The 25,040-nt window shown below is 42.8% G+C and overlaps 1 protein-coding gene across 1 annotated transcript in view; it reads right to left on the bottom strand.

Annotated features, from left to right (window-relative positions):
- Window positions 1–1,993: 1,993 nt before the first annotated feature.
- Window positions 1,994–25,040, bottom strand: part of CRACDL (CRACD like) — a 120,348-nt gene continuing 97,301 nt past the window's right edge. Inside the window, exons 9-11 of the mRNA XM_040425104.1 lie at window positions 16,859–17,034; window positions 13,675–13,813; window positions 1,994–4,089 (exon numbers count right to left, since the gene is read on the bottom strand). Of these exons, the coding sequence (XP_040281038.1) occupies window positions 3,944–4,089; window positions 13,675–13,813; window positions 16,859–17,034 (461 nt within the window). The 3' untranslated portion in view covers window positions 1,994–3,943. The remainder of the gene's footprint in view (window positions 4,090–13,674; window positions 13,814–16,858; window positions 17,035–25,040) is intronic.

Genomic DNA, 25,040 nt, shown 5'->3' with positions numbered 1-25,040 from the left:
CTCCATTACTTAGAGACCTATAATTGACAGCGGTGAGTGACATTTCTATACAAAAATAATCATATGTAACTTAATCAGCAATGTATGTATCTTCTGATATTGCACAGTACACTTGGGAATTGGTTTATTCTTTTCTTGTGGATAAAGCAAGCTGATAAGCGGACAAATTACGATTATAATAGACATATATACAGGCTCAATAAAAGCTGGCATACAATACAAGTCATAAATTATGTACATCCAAATTTTACAGCATCTACATCAAAATATGCATATTTTTGATAAAGTAAAATATAAACTATATATTTTGTATCCTCACTCACTTCTGGTCCAAAAGTATGTAATTTATTTATTTTACTCACTTATATAGCGCTAACATATCCCCCAGCGCTTTACAGACATTATCATCACTTGTTGTCTCCAATGGAGCTCACAATCTAAGTTCCCTAGCAGTATGTCTTTGGAGTGTGGGTGGAAACCAGAGTACCTGGAGGAAACCCATGTTATGACGTGGAGAACATACAAACTCCATGCACATGTTGCCCTTGGTCAGATATGAACCTAGGACCCCAGCGCTGCAAGGCACCAGTGCAAACCACTGAGCCAACGTGCTGCCCATAATAAGGCTAATGTAGCAAAACACTAAGCAGCTTGCCTGATGTGTTTGAGTTAGACACTCTCTCAGCACTAGTTAGATAGTGGCAAACTATGCAGGGGCATGTCCCACTGACAAGAGGAAGGGTACCGCCCCAAAAAAAGAGGAGCAGCACCATGTACAGTTCTAACAAGAGATCCTGCAGCACTGGTATTTGGGTGATACAAATATGCAAGGCTAGCTGACTGCTCCCCTGTAAATGAGCTTGATTCTCATATTCTCAGTGGAACTGCCTTTAAAAAGCGTATTAATATTATAATGAGATAAAGCATCATTTATGCACACATGCTGAACCTACCAAGGTGTTCACTAAATGTGCTGTCCCAGCATTTATTTCTTCCATTTAAAGGGGTTGTCCGGGTTCAGAGCTGAACCCGGACATACCTCCATTTTCACCAAGGCAGCCCCCCTGACTTGAGCATCGGAGCAGTTCATGCTCTGATACTCTCCTTTGCCCTGCGCGATTTAGCATTTCCATTGTATCCTCCTCACTGGAACTTCACGTGCAACTGGTACCACAACCTAGGGATATTAGTGAGTTAAGCTGTCTACCATTGCTTGTACAGAGATTACCACTCACAACCAGTCAGAGATTTCTCTAACGTACATCTGTGACAGAATACTAAACTTTACACTTCAACAGTTCACAGAACAGTATAAAAGTGTGACACAATTGATAAGGTTATTAATGCATATCTATATGGCTCTAACTGCAGTGAACTCATAGTACCAATGTACATGATCTAGAACAAGAGAAAAGTCAAAGGAACCCATGTAAGAATGGTAATACGTATTCCTAAAAACATCCCCCCAAAAATAACTGTTGATAAAAAAATACTTCTGACCCATTTCTAAGGTATATATTTTCTGAGAAAGCTTGCTGACAACTAATATGGCTGTAATTAAAGGGGTTTCCCTGATCTTTTATATTGATGGACTGTCCTCAGGATAGGATATCAATATCTGATCGACAGGGTTCCGACTCCCTGCACCCCCGCCAATCAACTGTTCTAGAGTAGCTCTGGTTCCTGAATTACCTAACTTCTTCCATTGTGTAGTGGACGGAGATGGTTACCGCAGTGCTGCTCCCATCGAAGTGAATAGAAGCAAGGCTGCAATAATCAGCTCCGCCCACTACAGAATGGATGAAGCTGCGTAGTTCCAATGAACAGCTGATCGTCGGGGGTGCAAAGTGTCAAACCTCTGCTGGAACAGTCCATCAATATAAAAGGACTGGGAAACTCCTTTAAAGCCCTCACAAGGGGTTTTCATCTGGATTTGCAGACTGCTGAATGGTGGCCATATTAATTGTCTCACAGAAACAAATGTTAACAGCAAATAAAGGTAATTTATTATGTTATGAAAAGTTATACAATTTTTCAATCTACTTTCTGTGGTCTTCAAGATGTGTAAAAATCTGTCCTAGTCATATAGCGGACACACAGGCACCTGGCTGGTCATTTATTAATAGGTAGAGCTCTAATAAATGTATTACAATTCTGTAGACTTTCGTGTCCATCACACGGCCAGGCCAGATTTTATATCCACTGAAAGTAAATAATAAACATTAATGATGATTGACTGTAAACAATCAGATCTTGTAAATTATGAGGTACTGATACTGGACAATGGTATAACTTTCCATTATACTATTTTATTTGCTAAAACTATATTATCTCTCTAATGAAGAGACGAAAAGGACAAATGTTCATTGTTTTTTTTTTTTACTTTTAGACCAAACTATTCTTTAACACTCCCCATAGACAATATGATGTGCTGCATAGCGTTCATCGCACAAAATGTCTTTATTTAAAGGATATGCCATCAATGTCAACTATGGGACCCGCTCTTATCTCCAAAAAAAGGTGCCCCCCAAAATGAAGAAGAGCGCACTGCACATGCATGGCTTGCATTCAATTTACTGCTATGAGAGTTCCAAAAATAGTCAAGCAAGTGCGTTTGGCTGGGTTCAGAAGTCCCCTAGTAGTGAATGGAGAGCAAGTTAGTGGCCACCTGTCCATTCACTGCCATGGGACTGTTGACAATAGTCAAGCCAGCAATCAGCTATTTTTGGAACTCTCATACCGCTGAATGGAAGGTGGCTGTTCTCCCTTTACTTTGAGCACCCATTATGGAGATATGAGGGGGTCCCAGAGGTGCAAGGCCATCCACATCCCAGATGTGAATACCCTTTTAATACCTGCAAAATTTTCACAATGAAAGTAACTTATCTGAGAGACATTACCTAAGGGCTCATGTACACAGTCATATATATATGAATTTTCAGCAATAAGGCTGAAGTAAAGGTACTTAGGACCTTTAATGTGCCTCTGTATGCCAATTTTATACAGAGTATGTAAGAATATGTAAAAATCTGACAGAAAAAAATAATATTATGTATGTACATAGCAGGGGCATAGCTATAGTGGAAGCGGCTGCCACAGGGCCCAACCCCAGAAGGGGCCCACCCAGGAGGAGGACTGAAAGATTTTATTGTCAAGGCCCCCTCAACTGTATTATACAATGACATTATATACAGTGACATCACATACAGTATATACTGTACATGTCAGGATCCGACAGAGTGGCTGCCTGGCCTGGTCTGAGAAGGTGATCTTGATTTGCCACAGGAGTTGGGGTTGCATGGGAGGAGGCGGTTATGAGGAAGGTGTTGGAGGGGGCCCGTTCAAAAATGTTGCTCTGGGGCCCAGTCATTTCTAGTTATGCCACTGGTACATAGGTATTCTCCACTAGAAGCTTGTATGAGAGAATATCTTCATACAAATAGAGCCTGAAGAAGCCTGTACGGCAGTACATGAGGGCTGCTCACCTCTAAACTAAGGAGCAATATAGCCTCTGTGGACTGTACTGCTGTAGATGTTATGTGTCTATGTGTATGAACCCTGAATGGTTGCTGTCCTTCAAGTTTCATCCAGTTTTTAGCATAAGGTCTGTGCATATATAAACTGGGGAAAAAATACCGTATGTTAGAAAAAGCTCAAACAGAAATACGAAAAGCAGACGAAAATCACAATTTATGTCAATGCGTCAGAAACTAAGATCACCAGTTGAAAGCAAGCACAGCTTTACTTGCTAACATGATCCATCATATATATCATCAAACAAAATGGACCTCTACAAGGAGGACAGTAGATATCACTCGTATAGTAACAGATTATATAAAACTGCTGGAAGTTCCTCTATTTCTACCCGTTCAGTTATATTTTGTGCTTGTAATAAGGCACTGGGACTAGTCAAGTATGAAAGAAACAGATGAGGCATTTTCTCTTATTTAATGATGTGAGGCTTGTCACTCCAGGCCTGGGATTTTTTCTTGGCCAGTTCCATCCAAGAAGGTTCCTTTGAGACTGAAAATGCTTGTTGTTTGTGTAAAGTCTTTTCCTCTTTTTCTGTCAGGAAAGACAGCTGTGTAGCTGCAAAGCAAAGGAAACCATTAAAAGAAAAATATATATATATTTTAAATAGTATTGATTTATTCGTTTTAAATTCACAGTACATCAACATCCCAACCTGGATGAGAAAAAAACAAGTAGGAACACTAGACATTATTAGAGACATCAAGCCCTGGTATTCAGTCATAGGAAAAATCCAATAATAAAGAAGGGATCCAAACAAAAGCACTTGCGTGTGTCTTTTTATGGCAGTAACCCCCCAGACATATTGAGCGATCACCAGACATCATTCACACCACACACACCTGACCACCCTGTTGCCCCACCCAAGTCAACACTTAGACGTCTGCTGCGCACGCAACCAAACGCCCAAATCTTTTCAAAGTGGTCTGGAGTTCCTCTAGCAGTGTATGTTAGCTTATATATGGTGAGATCAGCATTTAGGCAATTACGTCTACCACAAGTCCCAATAAGCATACCACAGGGGAACAGAAGCCTGGGAGCCCCAAATCTGTATTGATGAAAGTGCATATCCGACCCCAGTACAGCTGCAATGTGGGATACGCTCATATCATATGATACAAGGATCCTCTTAACTCCCCGTATCTCGTACATGAGGGATCCGGTAGTTTACACATGTGGAACAGGTGCATCGGGGTTAGATACACCCTGTCTATCCACTTGATCTGGATTAGCTCTGCCTCCAGGCAAGAAATATCCATGAACCAGCGATCAAAGGATCGCCGGAGTGGAGAATCTTGCATTTTCATTATCTCCTCGTAGGAAGAGGAAACTGGTTTATAGGGCTGTGCTCGTCTAGATATAGATTTCAGGGGCCCACATTTATACTGTAGAGGCAAAGCGCCAAACTGCGTCCCGCAGGCATGTCTCAACTGCAGGTATCGATAAAAACCCATACGGGGTAAGTCGTATTCTCTTTTGAGACTGTCAAAAGTGCAGAAAGCACCGTTTTAATATAATTGAGTAAGGTCTCTTAATCCTTTCTGGGGCCAGAATTCAAAGTCAGTGAGATGGAAAAGCTCTTTAAGATGCTGTCACGGGTGAAGTTTGCAGATAGCTGGAACTTATGAATAAACGATCGACTGGCTTGATTCCAAACTAAGGAGCTTATAAGTGAGCCCTATAAAACCCTAGGAGCTCTCCCTGACTGCTATGCACATGCAAGGGTCTCGATGGTAGACGATTGCATGCCCACGTACCTAAGACTGTGTGACACCTGAAAACCCTATAATAGTGAGGGGACACGACCACCGGCTCCCTGCACTTAATACGGATGGAGTTAGGGTCACCTAGAATCAAGCCAGCAAGGAAACACAATAAAGTAAAGGACTTATCTGAGCAAACAGCAGAAGCAGCCTCCAGCAGTGAACACTTCATCCAGGAAGTAGTATAAACCGCAAAGTGAGGCAGTATGGGAGGGAATATAAAGGAAGATGATTAGTCTAAATAAGTTAAACCTGTCAGAAGGAAAGGAGATGAGAAAGTGAAACCAAAACAAAGAACATCATACAAGAGGTAGAGAAGAACGTCTGCCAGACCTTCTCACAGAACTGGCGGTGACAGTACCCCTCCCTCTACGGGTGAACTCCAGACACTCAGAGCCCACCTTCTCAGGATGAGACCTATGGAAAGTCCTGATGAGACGAGTGGCCTTAATGTCCGCCACTGGGACCCACAACCTCTCCTCAGGACCATAACCCTCCCAATGAACGAGGTACTGAAGAGAACCGCGGATAATGCGAGAATCCACAATCCTAGAGACCAGAATCTCAGAGCAATGAGATCCACTGTGGCTCTACTCCCCGGGTGCCCAGCAAGGACAGTATCGTGGTGCTCCTTAAAAACCTTGTGTCGTAAAGCGAGAGGCACAAAAAACCTCCCAGGAGAACAAAGATCAGGCGCCTCTGCCTAGGCTGCCTGAACCTCTGCCTCCAAATCAGGATAAAGAGCAGAGACGACCACCCCTTCAGCCAAAATGGGACTCGGGTCTTCAAAGTTCCCCCCTCCCGGAAAACAACGTAACAGGGCATCCGCCTTCACATTTTTAACCCCAGGGCGGAACGTAACAACAAAATTAAACCTAGAAAAGAACAAAGACCATCTGGCCTGTCTCGTGTTCAGACGCTTGGCCGATTCCAAGTAGGCCAGATTCTTATGGTCGGTAAACACAGTAATAGGGTGTCTGGCTCCCTCTAACCAATGGCACCATTCCTCAAAAGCTAATTTGATGGCCAACAACTCCCTATCTCCCACATCGTAATTTCTCTCTGCAGAGGATAGTTTCCTTGAGAAAAAGGCACACGGTCACCATTTGGCAGGAGAGGGACCCTGAGATAAGACCGCACCCACACCCACCTCAGAAGCATCCACCTCAAAAATAAAAGGTAGAGAGACATCAGGTTGTACCAAAATGGGAGCGGAAGCAAAACTCTGAGGAATAATTAAAAATGAACTTTCTGTAATAATTGGCAAAACCCAAAAACCGCATCAGCGACTTCTGAATCTCAGGAAGCTCACAATAAAGCACAGCGCGGACCTTCTCAGGGTCCATCCAAAAACCAGAAGCGGAGAGAAGAAAACCAAGAAATTGAATCTCCGGAACCACAAACACACATTTTTCCAGTTTAGCGTACAATTTATTCTCGCGCAGAATCAGCAAGACCTGACACAGGTGGTCCCGATGAGTCTTGAAATCAGGAGAAAAAATCTAAATGTTATCTAGATACACCAGTACAAATTTCCCTATTAAATGATAAAAAATGCTGTTCACAAAATGTTGGAAGACGGCCGGAGCATTCATCAAAATGACCCTCTTGGTTGTATGCCCCTCTTGGTTGTATGACTAGGTTGTATGCCCCTCTTAAATCCAACTTAGAAAAAACTTTAGCCCCAACAATCTGGTTAAACAGGTCCGGGATCAGAGCAAGCGGATATGGGTCACAAATCGTGATACGGTTCAGCTCCCTGAAATCCAGACAAGGTCTTAAAGAAGCATCTTTTTTCTTAAAAAAAAAAAAAAAAACAGCGGCAACAGCTGACTTCAAGGGTCGGATGTGTCCCTTTCTCAGGCTCTCAGAGATATAAGTATGCATAGCGACCCTTTCAGGTTGGGAGAGATTGTATAGTTGTGATTTTGGCAGCTTTGCGCCTGGGATGAGATTAATAGGGCAGTCGTACTCCCGGTGAGGGGGCAACTCCTGGACACAGTCTCGGAAAACACATCCGAAAACTCAGAGAGAAAAGATGGCACAGAAACCTCTGAAAGAGATGCCGTGAAGCAATTCTCTCTGCAAAACTCACTCCAACCATTTATTTGCCGTGCTTGCCAATCAATGGTGGGGTTATGTTTAGTGAGCCAGGGTAGCCCCAACACTAGAGGAGTAGGTAATCCGCTTAAGACGAAACATGACATATCCTCAACATGAGCGTCACCCACAGTCAAACAGATATTGTGAACTATGCCCGGATTTGAGAAAGTGGAGCGGAATCGATAGCAAAAACAGGTATATCCTTTTCCAAAGTGCATACCTGGAGACCATGCGTTGTTGCAAATTGATTATCAATGAGATTGACAGCTGCTCCACTATCTACAAAAATCTCACAAACAATTTTCTTGCTGTCTAGCGCCACCCTGGCAGGTAGGAGAAAACGGGAACTACAAGCAAACGGCAAACCTTCAATTTCCACATCAACCTTGCCAATAGTAGCAAATGGAAAGGTTTTAGAGTTGTTTTTTTTTTTTTTTTTTTTTTATTACCCTCAGAAAACTTCATGAATCTCCTAGAGTGGCAAACATTAGCTAAATTATTTATACCCCCACAACAGAAACAAACCCTCCTCTGAGGCTGAATATGACAGGAAAGAGTAGTCTCCTCTCTCTCTCTAAGACGCCTGTCAATGCGAACAGCTAGATACATAGCTGACTCTAACGACGCTGGTCTCTCATGAAAAGCGAATGCATCTTTCAATCTTTCCGAAAGACCATGGCAAAATTGACTTCGGAGTGCAGCATCATTCCAACCAGTATCAGCTGCCCATCTCCGAAATTCAGAACAATATATCTCTGCGGAGTGTTTACCCTGGCATAAAAAACGCAGTTTAGATTCAGCCAGAGCAATACGATCCGGGTCATCATATATCTGCCACAGGGCTACAAAAAATTCATCCACCGATCGGAGGGGGCGTGCCCCCACCGGCAGCAAAAAGGCCCAAGACTGAGCGTTATCCCTGAGCAGCGAGATGATAATCCCCACCCTCTGCTCCTCATCACCAGAGGAATGGGGAAGTAGGCGAAAATGGAATTTGCAAGCCTCTCTAAAGCAAACAAAATTCTCACTACCCCCGGAGAACGTATCCGGAAGCGAGATCTTAGGCTCGGAACAAACTCCATGAACGCCAGCAGAACAGGTCACCTGAAACTGAGACACCGTTTTACGGAGATCTGCTACCTCCAGCGAAAGATCTTGAATGCGGTCAATCAAGGCTGAAACCGGATCCATGCTTAAGACGGTTATGGCGGTTTATAATGTCACGGGTGAAGTTTGCAGATAGCTGGAACTTATGAATAAACGAGCGACTGGCTTGATTCCAAACTAAGGAGCTTATAAGTGAGCCCTATAAAACCCTAAGAGCTCTCCCTGACTGCTATGCACATGCAAGGGTCTTGATGGTAGACGATTGCATGCCCACGTACCTAAGTCTGTGTGACACCTGAAAACCCTATAATAGTGAGGAGACACGACCACCGGCTCTCTGCACTTAATACGGATGGAGTTAGGGTCACCTAGAATCAAGTCAAGGAAAACACAATAAAGCAAGGAAACACAATAAAGTAAAGGACTTATCTGAACAAACAGCAGAAGCAGCCTCCAGCAGTGAACACTTCATCCAGGAAGTAGTATAAACCGCAAAGTGAGGCAGTATGGGAGGGAACATAAAGGAAGACGATTAGTCTAAATAAGTGACACCTGGCAGAAGGAAAGGAGATGAGAAAGTGAAACCAAAACAAAGAACATCATACAAGAGGTAGAGAAGAACGTCTGCTAGACCTTCTCACAGAACTGGCGGTGACAGATGCTTATTTCTCCACAGGGGGATATATGGGGACTGGGTCTCTCCATCTGCTCTCTCCACATGCACCTCTACAAATGCCATCCATGCCGCTACAACATTCACCATAGCCTTCGTGTAGTGTTTTACCATGTGCGCCCCTCCCCGATACACCAAGTTTTCCAGCGCCTAGTACGAGCACGCTAGCGCAGCTTCAAGGACCACTGCTGGGTTGTTCGCATCTGCCCTGATCCACCATGATGCATTAACCAGTTGCGAGGCAATATAGTAGATATACATATCTGGCAATCTCAGTGACCCATGTAAAAATAAAGCCTTTAGGGAATTTCTAGCCACCCTGGGAGCCTTGTGCCTCCACAAGAAAGCGACAACACTCTATCTAAGGACTCAAAGTGAGATTTGGGAATTTTTTAAGGAGTTGCTCTGTAAACATATAGCAACTTAGGCAGTAATACCATTTTAACAATGTTTATTCGGTCCACCAGAGATAAGGGTAGGTTTTCCCAGGCCTTAATCTTACGGGTAATATACTCCATCGTAGGTGTGACAGATACCACGTACCCGCTTGACGTCAACTACGTCGAGCTCACGAGAGACGGTATCGTCACTGGTTACCAAGGCGCGACGTTACACCCTCCTGAAGGAGCAGGTAAGTTAAGTCTTGGTACAGTTTTCACAGATTCCTCCTGTCCACACAGGCACAGAGAGGCAACAAGCTGAGAGAGACTTTTCACTGCCCCAGTGGAACAGCACGTTCTCAGCCCAGAAAGACTGCCACCAGTTCCTTGTTTGATATAAGCCCGGTCCGCTAACGGGATTATATAGGGTAAGAAACCAACCAGCGGTAGCATATTACTAGGCCGAAACACAGACGTGGGAATTTGTGATCGAGATACAAGACAGCACAATATTAAATTATATATTTAATCGCCGTAAGGGCTCACTAGACAATACACTATACACACAAGGATGTATACAGTGGTCTGAGGTTACAAATACAGGTGGAATGGTACAAACAGGATTAAACAGAGAAAAAGTCAGTTTACCAGATGGAGTCATTTTGGGTTGTGATGAGTCCTTTTCTGTAGTCACATGGAGGGCAGTGATGTTTGCTGGTTGCAGGTCCCTCTAAACACATGGCACGATGTGACCCTCCTTCAGAAAAAAGACACGCCCACTTGCTGGCACAAGCCTTTTAACCTGTAGCCGGTCCCTCCCCTCTCAGCCTCTGGGAGGGGGCCACTCCCCCTCTTCTGGGAAGGAAGCAAATGACCCACAAAACCCTTTAGGGTTTATAGCTCCAGACCAGAAGGTCACAGGGAGATGGTTCTGGGACTAACAGAGCCGCCGGGTTCCGTCTACAAGCAGAGTCCAAGCATGGTACCATTATTTGGTTTCTGTGGGGAGATATGTGTATCTACCCTCCCTGGCATCCCACCGCCAAGCTATGACCACAGGCCTGTTCATCGTGGCCACAGGGAAACAAATAAGTATATGGTCTATGTCTGTGATGGACGTGCGATTCATAATTCCTTATGAACCGTCGGTTTCATGCTGTCTGCTAAATTTGATTGAACTGGGGAATGACCTAGACCCCTGCAGAGAGTTTTTTCCTGTTCCATTAGCTGGGTTCCTGGCTGGCTGAATGGGGGTGAGAAATTGTAAACAATGGTGGACTGCTAGAGATTCTCTGCCATATGGCTGGGCTTTGAAGCAGGACCCTCCTGAGGAGTTCACTACCTCTGCTATCTTACAGCTGATGGATGGTGTGGGAACATGGCTGTAAATATTAATCCATATTACTCACAGTAGGTACCACATTCAGTTGATAAAAAGCAGTCAACTACCTCTAAGCGAGACAGTGTAGACACGTCTGATCTGTCCACCTCGTCAACAAGGCACAGGCTAGACCTCGCCCAGTTCACCTGAAGTCCTGAATAGGATTCAAAACTATCTACCGTAACCAGAGGGGCCTCCAGAGAGGGACCAGGATCTGCCAGATATACTAACATATCGTCTGCATATAACGATAACTTTTCTCATATTCCTGCTATTGTCCACCCCTCATTGCACGTCCACATCTCATATGTACCACTCCAAAGGAAAGCCGCCCGGACAAGGGGATTATAGAAAAATATATTTAGTGGGTAGCTGATCATCGCCTCCATTTTCTGCTAAATCAATAATTAGAGGTGTCCAAGTTTATTTGCTTTATTCATGTTTTGGGGAAACCTCGTTAAAGAGGCTGTCCGGTAAATGAAGTTTATTTCATACAAGCAGGCAATGCTTTAAAATAATAGCACTCCCATGCCACTGTTCCACTCCCTGTAGGTCTCCATTTCCAGGACTTCCAAGCAGGCAATTACATACCATCTAAACATGTGGCTGTACTGGTTATGGGATTAGATGGAAAGTAAATGGAGCATGTTGATCAGATAGTAGTGAGAGATGCCTAGATTAAAAGGAGTGTGAAGACCCCAATGTAAAGTAATAAGGAGTAAAAGGGTAGGAAAATAATGGATAATAAGAAAAGGAGCAAGATACTGGAGAAGTTAGCAGGCATATAGAAACATATAAAGTAACATATGTAAAGTAGCATCCGGGAATGGACTGTGTCCTGAAATATTACCTTGCTCTAGTGGCTGGGGTATGTGGCGCGCTGTATCACAGGACGCTAGCCTGTGAGCGCGGTAGTTTAAATTGTATGGGCAGGTCGGTGTTCTGGTCATGTGATCGGAGCAACAGGTGATGTCGGGGGGGAGGCGTGCCACCGGAAAAAAGAAAATTAATAAAAATAAAAGTTAAGGTAAACTAGCGTCCTGTGATCCAGCGCGCCACATACCCCAGCCACTAGAGCAAGGTAATATTTCGGGACAGTCCATTCCCAGATGCTACTTTACATATGTTACTTTATATGTTTCTATATGCCTGCTAACTTCTCCAGTATCTTGCTCCTTTTCTTATTATCCATTATTTTCCTACCCTTTTACTCCTTATTACTTTACATTGGGGTCTTCACACTCCTTTTAATCTAGGCATCTCTCACTACTATCTGATCAACATGCTCTACTTTCTGATGTATATGCCTTTGAGTGTTTATCTCAAAGTTTTTTCCACACCATATTTTGATCATGGTCTCTAATGGGATCTGCATCATCATTATACCATAGATAACCAAGACCGCTGAACAAGGTCCATTTAGGACCGAAACGTCCGGTCAGCACAATTATCAAAAGTGGCTATGATATTGCACAATGTAACTGGATCATGATTTATATATGATGATGTCAAACTAATAAATGGTATAAAATTGCATAAGAAGATCCTGTGTGCCGCAATCTTCTCTTCTCTAATTACGACTAAGTCCTTGCTGGCACCAGCTAACTTAGTGTGCGGAGCTCCATCACTATAATACTGTGGAGATAAAGGGGACCCCAAGTCATGTATGCATGTCTAGGTGGTTAATATGGGAGGGGATATCTGACAGGAATGAGAAGTTATACTCTGCAAACAGACAGATTTTTATAAACTTTTTATCTAAAAAACGGCCAAACATTTTAATGAAGACCAATTGAAAAAAATGATTTTTAACCTAATATAAGTAAAGTGCAGTCATTAAAAAAATTGCCCCGAAGGCGTGTCTAGCCTTTAAGGGAACGGTGAGGGGCATGCCCAAGTAAAGCAAAATTTGCCGCAGTGTGTATTGCACGTCAATACTTTTTAGGGTATATTGTATGTGGGCTGGTAAGATTTGTGTGCCAGGGCTGATTTTTAATCCCAGTCTGACCTTGGTCCAAACTAGGCTGTATTAAGTGAATGGGTGGTTGACTGCAAGACAGAGTTCGGGAAAGGCTGCTTTCACACTGGCGTTTCTGGGTCTGCTTGCAAGATCCGTTTAGGGCTCTCACAAGCAGCCCAAAACAGATCAGTTCAGCCCCAATGCATTCTGAATGAATAAGGATCCGTTCAGAATGCATCAATTTGGCTGCGTTTGGTCTCCGTTGCGCTTTTGAGGCGCACACTAAAGCTTGCAGCGTTTTGGTGTCCGCCTGACGATGCAGAGCCAAACGGATCCGTCCTGACTTACAATTTAAGTAAATGGGGATGGATCCGTTTTCACTGACACAATATGGTCCAATTGAAAACGGATCCGTCCCCCATTGACTTTCAATGTAAGTCAAGACAGATCCGTTTTGACTTAGACTTTATTTTTTTATGAGTAATGTAAACGGATCCGTTATGAACGGATACAAGCATTTGCATTATCGGTGCGGATCCGTCTGTGCAGATACAAGACGGATCCGCACCAAACGCAAGTGTGAAAGTAGCCTTAGTGAACTTGGAGTAAGATGGAAGGGATGACCATGCAGGGATTCTCTGTAAGGGTCCATTCACACATCCGTGTGTGTTTTGCGGATCCACGGATCCTCGAAACACGGACAGCGGCAATGTGCTCTTAAAAATGTGCTCTTAAAAAGCTGAAGCATCTCTTCAAGAGAAAAGCTCTTTTCTCACCATGGACAGGATGTGGCAATGTGTTTGCTCTTTGCCTCTTTTCAACTTTGATGTCTGGCCCATACATTTCAGGAAGAGCTGGAGTTGATGTGCTTGTCATTTTGTCCTGCATGAGGTCAACTTGCTGCTTTAAATGGACCTAATAGAGAAACCAAAGTTTGTATTAGCCTGTGTGCAGACCCTGTGGTGTTTTTAAAAACAAAGTGGTTTTCATGTGATTTAACCACTTCCAGAACAGGCCATTTACCCCCTTCCTGACCAGGCCTAATTTAGCAAATCTGACATGTGTCGTTTTATGTGGTAATAACTTTGGAACACTTTTACTTATCCAAGCCATTCAGAGATTGTTTTCTCGTGACACATTGTACTTCATGTTAATGGTCAATTTAAAAATCTCTGCTTTTAAGCCAGATAGTGATGCCTCATAAAATATTCATTAATTAACATTCCCCATATATCTACTTTATGTGGGCATCATTTTGGTAATGTATTTATTTTTATTTTTTTAGGACGTTAAAAGGTTTTGAATTTTTAAAGCAATTTTTTACATTTTTAAGAAAATTCAACTTTTTTAAGGACCAGTCCAGTTCTGAAGTCACTTTGTGGGGCTTACATAGTGGAAACCCCCCGTAAATGACCCCATTGTGGAAACTACACCCCTAAAGTTACTCAAAACAGATTTTACAAACTTTGTTAACCCTTTAGGTGTTCCACAAGAAATAAAGGAAAATGCAGATGGGATTTCTAAATTTCCCTTTTTTGGTAGATTTTCCATTTGAATCCATTTTTTTCACATTGAGGGTTAACAGCCAAACAAAACTTAATATTTATTACCCTGATTCTGTGGTTTACAGAAACACCCCACATGTGGTCGTAAATTGATGTAATGGTGCACTGCAGGGCGTAGAAGAAAAGGAACGCCATATGGTTTTTGGAAGGCAGATTTTGCTGGACTGGTTTTTAGATGCCATGTCCTATTTTAAGCCCCCCTGATGCACCCTTACAGTAGAAACTGCCAAAAAGTGACCCCATTTTGGAAACTAGGGGATAAGGTGCCAGTTTTTTTGGTACTATTTTTGGGTACATATGATTTTTAATTGCTCTATATTACATTTTTTGTGAGGCAAGGTAACCAAAAAATTGCTGTTTTGGCGCTGTTTTTATTTTTTACAACATTCATCTGACAGGGTAGATCATGGGCTAATGATATTAAATATGTCTACTTTCTTTGTTTGTTTGTTTGTTTCAGTTTTACATAATTAAGCCTTTTTGTGTTTGTGTCTCTGTGTTTGTGTTTTCTGTCGATCGTCTTGTGCAGGTTTTTTATTCAGAAAGAGTTGACGTTTTGTGGTACCATTTTTGGGTACATATGATTTTTTGATCATTCATTATTACACTTTATGGAGCAAGGTGACAAAAAAATTGGTTGTTTTAGCACAGTTTTTATTTATTTATTTTTTACAGCGTTCACATTAGGGGTTAGGTCACGTGACATTTTCATAGAGCAGATCGTTACGGACGTGGCAATACCTAATATGTATACTTTTTCTTATTTATTTAAGTTTTACACCACAATAGCATTTTTGAAACAAAAAAAATGTTGTTTTAGTTTCTCGATAGTCTGAGAGGCATAGCTTTTTTATTTTTTGACTGATTGTCTTAGGTAGGGTCTCATTTTTTGCGGGATGAGGTGACGGTTTGATTAATACTATTTTGGAGGGCATAAACCTTTTTGATCGCTTGGTGTTGCAATTTTTGTTATGTAAGGTGACAAAAAATTGCTTTTTTTGGCACTGTTCTTTAATTTTTTTTTAACGGTGTTCACCTAAGGGGTTAGATCATGTGATATTTTTATAGAGCTGGTTGTTACAGATGTGGAGATACCTAATATGTATACTTTGTTTATTTATTTCATTTTAACACAATAATAGCATTTTTGAAACAAAAAACAATGTTTTAATGTCTCCATATTCTGAGAGCTATATTTTTTTTTATTTTTGAGCAATTCTCTTATATTTTTTGCAGGATGAGGTGACGGCTTTATTGGTACCATTTTGTGGCACACATGCCTATTTGATCACTTGGTGTTGCACTTTTTGTGATGTAAGGTGACAAAAATGTCTTTTTTCTTTTTTTTTCTTTTTATGGTGTTTATCGGACGGGGTGGATCATGAGATAAATTTTTAGAGCTGGCCGTTACAGATACGGCAATACCAAGTATGCCTATTTTATTTATTTTGTTCTATTTTTTACATTTTTTTTAATTACTTAATTTGGGATTTTTTTTTTTGACATGTGAAACCTTTTTTTTTTTTTTTTTTTTCACTTTGCGTCCCCCATAAGGTCATACAAAACCTCTGGGGGACATTTAACTTCCAATTTTTTTTTTTCACTATTGATTTCTCCTGTAACTGGGGCTGACATAGTAGCCCTAGTTACAGGGAAAATACACTCCCCAGAGAGGCTGTACAGCAGTATACAGCAGTGCAGGGCTGATTGAGGTCTGTTGAAGGCCCGACAGCTCCTGCACTTTACCGGCCCCGGAGGTCATATGACCACTGGGCCGGGACAGGAAGCGCATAGCATTCCGTTTCCGTATGTCCGTATTTTCGTTCCGCAAAAAAATAGAACATGTCCAAATATCGTCTGCATTACGGACAAGGATAGTACTGTTTTATTAGGAGCCAGCTGTTGCATTCTGCAAACTACGGAATGCACACGGACGATATCCGTATTGTTTGAGGATCCGTTTATTGCAGACCGGAAAATACATATGGTCGTGTGCATGAGGCCATAGCAAGTGAGCATGTAACCACTGAAGCCAGTCAGCTGCTGGGTCCCATTGTACTGAATGTGGATCCGGCAGCTTATGGCCCTGTCCGGCTATGCCAGATATATTAACTCCGGTAGTCTGTTCCTCTTCCAGAACAGACTACGGGACTCCTTTAGCAGAGATGCGAACCTACCATTAGTTATACACTATATAAACTATGAGTTGGGCAATAATACTGTTATTTTGGGGGTTATTTTTTATATGTATATTATAGTTTGATCACTAATTATTTTTCTTAATTGTTCTCATTTAAGTTCTCAATTATTGTAATTTGTGTCCTTATATAAAACAGCTATCCTACAAGTATTATCGCATTGAACTGTGATCTTTTTCCTTAATTTTGGAACTCACCTCTGCTCTGTCTTTGATTTGCTTTTCTGAACCCTGGTTTACAAGGCTATGCTCTGAGACAGGATGGTCGTCTTTAAGGCTTCTCTGTTTCTGTCGAGCAATGGACAACCATGAAAGCTCTGGTTTGCTTTCAGCTGCTTTAACAAGGTCTGCTGTCCCCACAGGAGTGTTTTTATCTGGTAGCATAAAAAATATAGGGGGTCATTTATTAACAGAAATTAGGAGTATTTCTGGAGCAGATTGCAGCACAATGATCTGATCAGTGAGGATATAAACAGGGAGTGAGCAAACATCAGGGAAGCCGGATGGTGTGTGTGGCAGCCTCGGTCCTCCTGCTGCACATTTGTTCCCATTGAGCTAATATAAAATTTAAAATCACCCCCTTTCCCCAAAATTAAACTAAAAATACATAAACAATTAAAAAAATAAACATAATGGACATGACCGCATGCGAAAATGTCCATAATATTTACCCCATACGGCAAAACGGGAAAAAAAAGGTCGCTTCACCTCCCACAAAAAAATTAAGAAAAATAAAAAAAAAGATTAAAAAGTAATACACACTCCAAAATGTTATCAATGAAAGTACAGATCGCCCCGCAAAAAATGAGCCCTAACACGGCTCCATACTTATACTCATAAAAATGTTATGGGGGACAGAATATTGTGATGCAAAGAAAAAAAAAAGGGGTTTTCCAAAGTTTTTTTTTTCAGTATTAAAACGCAAGAAAAAAACTATACATACAGTTGCAATAAAAAGTATGTGAAGCCTTTGGAATGATATGGATTTCTGCACAAATTATTCAAAAAATGTGATCTGATCTTCATCTAAGTCACAACAATAGACAATCACAGTCTGCTTAAACTAATAACACACAAAGAATTAAATGTTACCATGTTTTTATTGAACACACCATGTAAACCTTCACAGTGCAGGTGGAAAAAGTATGGGAACCCTTGGATTTAATAACTGGTTGAACCTCCTTTGGCAGCAATAACTTCAACCAAACATTTCCTGTAGTTGCAGATCAGATGTGCACAACGGTCAGGAGTAATTCTTGACCATTCCTCTGTTTCAGTTGAACAATATTCTTGGGATGTCTGGTGTGAATCGCTTTCTTGAGGTCATGCCACAGCATCTCAATCGGGTTGAGGTCAGGACTCTGACTGGGCCACTCCAGAAGGCGTATTTTCTTCTGTTTAAGCCATTCTGTTGTTGATTTACTTGTATGCTTTTGGTCGTTGTCCTGTTGCAACACCCATCTTCTGTTGTGCTTCAGCTGTTGGACAGATGGCCTTAAGTTCTCCTGCAAAACGTCTTGATAAACTTGGGAATTCATTTTTCCTTCGATGATAGCAATCCGTCAGGCCCTGACGCAGCAAAGCAGCCCCAAACCATGATGGCCCCACCACCATACTTCACAGTTGGGATGAGGTTTTGATGTTGGTGTGCTGTGCCTCTTTTTCTCCACACATAGTGTTGTGTGTTTCTTCCAAACAACTCAACTTTGGTTTCATCTGTCCACAGAATATTTTGCCAGCACTGCTGTGGAACATCCAGGTGCTCTTGTGCAAACTGAAACGTGCAGCAATGTTTTTTTGGACAGCAGTGGCTTCCTCTGTGGTATCCTCCCATGAAATCCCTTCTTGTCTAGTGTTTTACGTATCGTAGATTCACTAACAAGGATGTTAGCATATGCCAGAGACTTTTGTCAGTCTTTAGCTGACACTCTAGGATTCTTCTTCACTTCAGTGAGCAGTCTGTGCTGTGCTCTTGCAGTCATCTTTACAGGACGGGCACTCCTAGGGAGAGTAGCAGCAGTGCTGAACTTTCTCCATTTATAGACAATTTGTCTTACCCTGGACTGATGAACAGCAAGGCTTTTGGAGATAATTTTATGACCCTTTCCAGCCTTATACAAGTCAACAATTTTTAATCGTAGGTCTTCCGAGAGCTCTTTTGTGCAAGGCATCATTCACATGGCAGGCAATGCTTCTTGTAAAAAGCAAACCCAGAACTGGTGTGTGTTTTTTTATAGGGCAGGGCACCTGTAACCAACACTTCCAATCTCATCTCATTGATTGGACTCCAGTTGGCTGACACCTCACTCCAATTAGCTCTTGGAGATGTCATTAGTCTAGGGGTTCACATACTTTTTCCACCTGCATTGTGAATGTTTACATGGTGTGTTCAATAAAAACATGGTAACATTTAATTCTTTGTGTGTTATTAGTTTAAGCAGACTGTGATTGTCTATTGTTGTGACTTAGATGAAGATCAGATCACATTTTATGACCAATTTGTGCAGAAATCCATATAATTCCAAAGGGTTCATATACTTTTTCTTGCAACTGTATGTGGTATCACTATAATGGAACTGACCCAGAGAATGAAAATAATAGCTCAGTTCTACCAAAACCCATAAATCTGGATTTTTTTTTTTGCTGCTTTCGACTACATTGCATGCAACTGTAAATGGTGCCATTCGAAAGTACAACTTGTCCCACCAAAGACAAGCCCTCATACGGCTATGTGAATAGAAAAATAAAAAAAGTTATGGCTTTGGGAAGGCTGGGAGTAAAAAACTAAATTGAAAAAATGGAAAATCGCCTGGTCATTAAGACTTTAGACTGTTAGGCCCCTTTCACACGGGAGATAATTGCGCGCGGGTGCAATGAGTGAGGTGAACGCATTGCACCCGCACTGAATCCGGACCTATTCACTTCAATGGGGCTGTGCAGATGAGCAGTGATTTTCATGCATCACTTGTGCGTTGCGTGAAAATAGCAGCAAGCTCTATATTGTGCGTTTTTCATGCAACGCAGGCCCCATAGAAGTGAATGGAGCTGCGTGAAAATTGCAAGCATCCGCAAGCAAGTGCGGATGTGGTGCGATTTACACACATGGTTGCTAGGAGATGATAGGGATGAGCAACTCCGGACCCCATTAAAGTCTATTCACTGTATTATTTTCCCTTATAACGTTGTTATAAGGGAAAATAATAGCATTCTTTAATACAGAATGCTAAGTATAATGTCAATTGAGAGTTAAAAAATGCAAAAAATTAACTCCCCTCATCCACTTGATCGTGCAGCCGACATCGTCTTCTTTCTTCTTCTTTCAGGACCTGCAAAAGGACCTTTGACATAATCGCACTCGATGTCAGCGCAGGTCCTTATTCCTTCATTCAGCAGGACCTGCGCTGACGTCACCTCGCTCACCACGTGGTGTGCGATTACGTCATCAAAGGTCCGTTTGCAGGTCCTGAAAGAAGAAGAAAGAAGACGATGCCGGCTGTGCGATCAAGTGGATGAGGTGACTTAATTTTTTAAATTTTTTAACACTCAATTGACATTATACTTCGCATTTAACACTCAATTGACATTATACTTTAATACAGAATACTTCGCATTCTGTATTAAAGAACACCTAACCCAAACCCGAACTTCAGTGAAGAAGTCCAGGTTCGGGTCTGGGTACTACATTCAGTTTTTTCTCACGCACGTGCAAAACGCATTGAACTCGCGCGGAAAAAACTAAACATCGGAACGCAATCGCAGACAAAACTGACTGCAATTGCATGCCTACTCTCACGGGTTTCCCGCAATGTACCCTGAATGCACCCGCGACGCCCGTATGAAGGGGGCCTTAGACTTTATTGTATTTATGGTATGGTGAAGTTCTGCTAATGCCATGTTCGTGTTGTGACAAAATCATGGCAATAGGTGGAAACTATCGTGACAATGAAAACCTTCATTCTGCATGCATGGGGGATATTTATCAAGACCACCGATTTAGATGCTGGTCTTAGTCTCTCTGCGCTGCCGGTGAATGCGCCAAAGCTATGTGGATGTGCAAGCCTCTAGGTAACTTTGGTGCTTCCTCCAGCAGACCTTGCGACATACGAAGATACTAAAAGCAAGGGAACATCTTTATTCAACCTCAGTTGTATACATTGTACTGAACTTTAGTTTCACATTTTTGGTAGAAAAAAGGAGGCACTGATAAATTTTTATTTTTGCATGCAATACTGCAATTGTCATTTCCATAGAATGAAAAATGTCCTGAGAATACTTCTTTCGTATTTTCTACTGCCCAGCAGTCTGGACTGTGTGTTTCAGTGCAGCTTTGAGAGCTGACAGCAGTGGAACACCAGGAAAATAAAAAAAATAGCGACTATTCATGTATTTCTGCGCAAAATTGTGCAGAATCGTGGTGACAGAGTCCCTTTAAAAAAGAATGTATAAGATGCCAATTAACTACACCAATTTAAGATTTACAAAACCTTTCCTTGGCAAGTAATGCTGAAAAGGGTATGAGATGGCCAGCGGACTGCTTATTGTTCTTGAATTCTAAAAATACATTCACATTCTGGAAAACCTTTAAGGAAATGTGCACCTTCTGTTAAGTGTGAGTAATAGCACCATTTGCATACCTGAGAGTGGCAGATTTGTATCTATAATCACCAAATGCCAAGTATTAAGAATACCGGAGAACTTTAAAATTGGCACTAAAATGTGTATTACTAATTCCTGGCGCTAAAAAAAAAAGAATGAGCGAGAGAATCACAGCCTGAATGTGAAGCAGACAAATGGGGTTTTACATAATAAAAAGTCCACTGAATGTATGTAGAAAGTGAAAGAGATAGTCATGATAACTAATGAAGTATCACCTAGAAAGCTCTGGCATGGTGATTTGGGTGAAATTTTTGCAATTTGCTCTAAAACATTCAACTTATTGACACTGTTCTGTCATTAAGGTGGACATTTTAAAACCAACTTCCTAGGAAGAATCAAGTAAATTGCAAAAACAATCCTATAGTACGGACTTCATAATGGGTAAATATAGCTTGGTGTAAACCAGCGGTCTCAAACACACGGCTTGCGGGCTGCATGTGGCCCCTGAGGCAACTATCTGTATCCCGTGACCAGGGTTGGACTGGGGTTCCTTAGTCTCATCAGGGGAATTTATTCTCGGGCCCCAATCTAATATCATCATTAAAGTCTAACAGATTTTGATTCAAAGAAACAGACCCTAGTGGCAAGTTAGGCAGACAGTGCCACAATTTTCAACTGTATCTGCCCCTTAAGGATCCATATACAGTTGTGGACAGATAGGGAACCGCCGCCGGTCCCTTTAACCAAACCATCATCCTGGCCCGATGCAGCACATAATGTCACAACGTTACTGACGGTGTGTCATGTGTATAGCGCAGCAGGCAGACAAAGTCCAAAGTGGCCTTGGTGATGGTAATGTACAGCTGGTATAAGTTAAAAATCTTGTATATAATATTATGGATTAGTGATGGACGAACATCGGCCGGGACATTTCGAGAACGCACGTTCGCAATCAAATGTTTGCGAACCGCTTGTTCGCGGCGGGCCCCATTCACTTTAATGGCACAGATCTTCAGGTCATATTTGCAGCCACCAAATACTTACTAGAAGTGCACAAATAGTCCCACAACATGGACAGTGACATACCAGAGGGGGATCAATGGCAAAAATTCTCACAAAAAATATGTATTTTAATCAGGGGCCATTTTTATGGGTCTTAAAGGGAAACTCTCAAAAATGTGCCCTGCTGGAGACTAGAAACATTTTATTTTAGGCCACGGGAGTACGGGCCCCAAAAATTAGGCATTCACCTGACAGAAAAGAACAAGTGACTATGTGGCTGGAGGTATATTAGACTGTCAGTGGATAACAATTTTACTGCAGGCCAGTGGAGTACAGGCCCCAAACATTAGGCATTCACCGGACAGAAAAAAACAAGTGATTATGTGGCTGGAGGTACATTAGGAGGTCAGTGGATAACAATTTTACTGCAGGCCATTGGAGTACAGGCCCCAAAAATTAGGCATTCACCAGACAGAAAAAAACAAGTGATTATGTGGCTGGAGGTATATTAGACAGTCAGTGGATAACAATTTTACTCAATCTGTATTTTGTGGAAGCAGGTATATTAAACCCTTTAATCAGTATTTTGTTGAAGCAGGTATATCGCACCACTCAATCAGTATTTTGTGGAAGCAGGTATATCGCACCCCTCAATCAGTATTTTGTGGAAGCAGGTATACAGAACCCCTTAATCAGTATTTTGTAGAAGCAGGTATATCGCACCCGTCAATCAGTATTTTGTGGAAACAGATATATCAAACCCCTTAATTAGTATTTTGTGGAAGCAGGTATATAGCACCCCTCAATTTGTATTTTGTGGAAGCAGGTATATCGCACCCCTAAATCAGTATTTTGTGGAAGCAGCTATATCGCACCCCTCAATCAGTATTTTGTGGATGCAGGCAGTGCTTTAAGTGGGCCAAAAGAGGTGCCGGTACTCTATTAGGCGCCGGTGCTCCCCCACCCTGCACATCAGACCCCCCCATCACACACATATATATTAGTTCCTCTATGTACCAGTACAGTACCCCCCCCACCACCGCACATTCGTTCCTCTCTGTACCAGTACCCCCCTGCACATCAGACCCCCCCCCCCACTCATCACACACACACACATTAATTCCTCTCTGTACCAGTACCCCCCAGCGCATGCGCAGTGTCGGCCGGTGTCCTGCTGAGAACATCCATCCGATCACCGCACCTGTGCACTGGCCCATAATTTTTCCCTACCCTAACCGCCGGCGAGGCTCCCAGCGCATGCGCACTCTGCTGTGAAATTTCCCTAACCCGTCATTGTGCGCAGTGCGCCCCCCCAATATAATAAACATTGGTGGCGCAGTGCGCCCCTCCCAACACTCCAGTATAATAAACATTGGTGGCGCAGTGCGCCCCCCCATCACCCCAGTATAATAAACATTGGTGGCGCAGTGCGCCCCCCCTCAATATAATAAACATTGGTGGCGCAGTGGGCCCCCCCTCAATATAATAAACATTGGTGGCGCAGTGGGCCCCCCCTCAATATAATAAACATTGGTGGCGCAGTGCGCCCCCCCTCAATATAATAATCATTGGTGGCGCAGTGGGCCCCCCCTCAATATAATAATCATTGGTGGCGCAGTGGGCAGTGCCAATGAGGGTTAAAAAATAAAAATAATAATTAACTCACCTCCTCCAATTGATCGTCTTCTGTTCTTTCTTCATGACCTGTCAAAGGACCTGTGGTGACATCACTGTTAGCATCACATGATCCATCACCATGGTAATGGGTCATGTGATGAGCTCAGTGACGTCACCACAGGTCTTGAAGAAAACAGGAGAACGGCAGCTACGCGATCATCTGGAGGAGGTGAGTTAAAAAATTTTTATTATTTTTTAACCCTCACTGGCACTTCCCACTGAGCCACCAATGTTTCTTATACTGGGGTGTTTGGGGGGGAAAGCGCACTGCCTACCAACGTTTCTTATACTGGGGTGTTGGGGGGGGGGGGCGCACTGTGCCACAAACGTTTCTTATACTGAGGGGGGGGTGGGGGCGCACTGCCTACCAACGTTTCTTATACTGGGGTGTTGGGGGGGGGGGGGGCGCACTGTGCCACAAACGTTTCTTATACAAAAACAGGAGGCGGGTGCTGGAATCAAATAGCCGGCACCCGACCTCTGTGACAGGGAGCTGCGATCAGCTACAATTAACCCCTCCAGTACCGCACCTGAAGGGTTAACTCAACTGCAGCTGATCGCAGCTCCCTGTCACAGAGGTTGGCTGTCGGCTATTTGATTCCAGCACCCGCCTCCTGTTTTTGTATTCAGGTCAGTTATCTTCATTGGTGGCGCAGTGGCCACAGCCCCTCCCCTCCTCCTCCCGTCTCTCTTCTTATTGGCAGCGGCGGGGGCAGCAGGCAGGTCAGACAGGGGAGGAGGAACGAATCAGGTCAGACAGGGGAGGGCTAGATGGAGGGGGCGCCCCGAGGGAGAACACAAGTTCAGCCTCGCCTGCCGCATATTACATTGCGAGCTGTCGGCCGCCCAGCGCCCCTGTTACTATGGCGCCCTGTGCGGCCGCACAGCCCGCACACCCCAAAGGCCGGCCCTGCGCTCCGGTACCGGAAACCCACGTACTGGGCGCACGGAGAGGTGCAGGTACTCTCCAGGGCAATTTTTGGAAGTGGCGGTACTGAGTACCGCCGCGTTCCGGCCCACTTCAAGCACTGGATGCAGGTATATATAACCCCTTAAACAATTTTTTTCTAGAAGCAGATATATCGCACCCCTCAATCAGTATTTT

The sequence above is a fragment of the Bufo bufo genome, chromosome 3 (assembly GCF_905171765.1).
Source record: "Bufo bufo chromosome 3, aBufBuf1.1, whole genome shotgun sequence".
NCBI classification, from domain to species: Eukaryota; Metazoa; Chordata; class Amphibia; order Anura; family Bufonidae; genus Bufo; species Bufo bufo.
The sequence above is the reverse complement of the archived record's forward strand: the minus strand, read 5'-3'. Positions and strand labels throughout refer to the sequence as shown.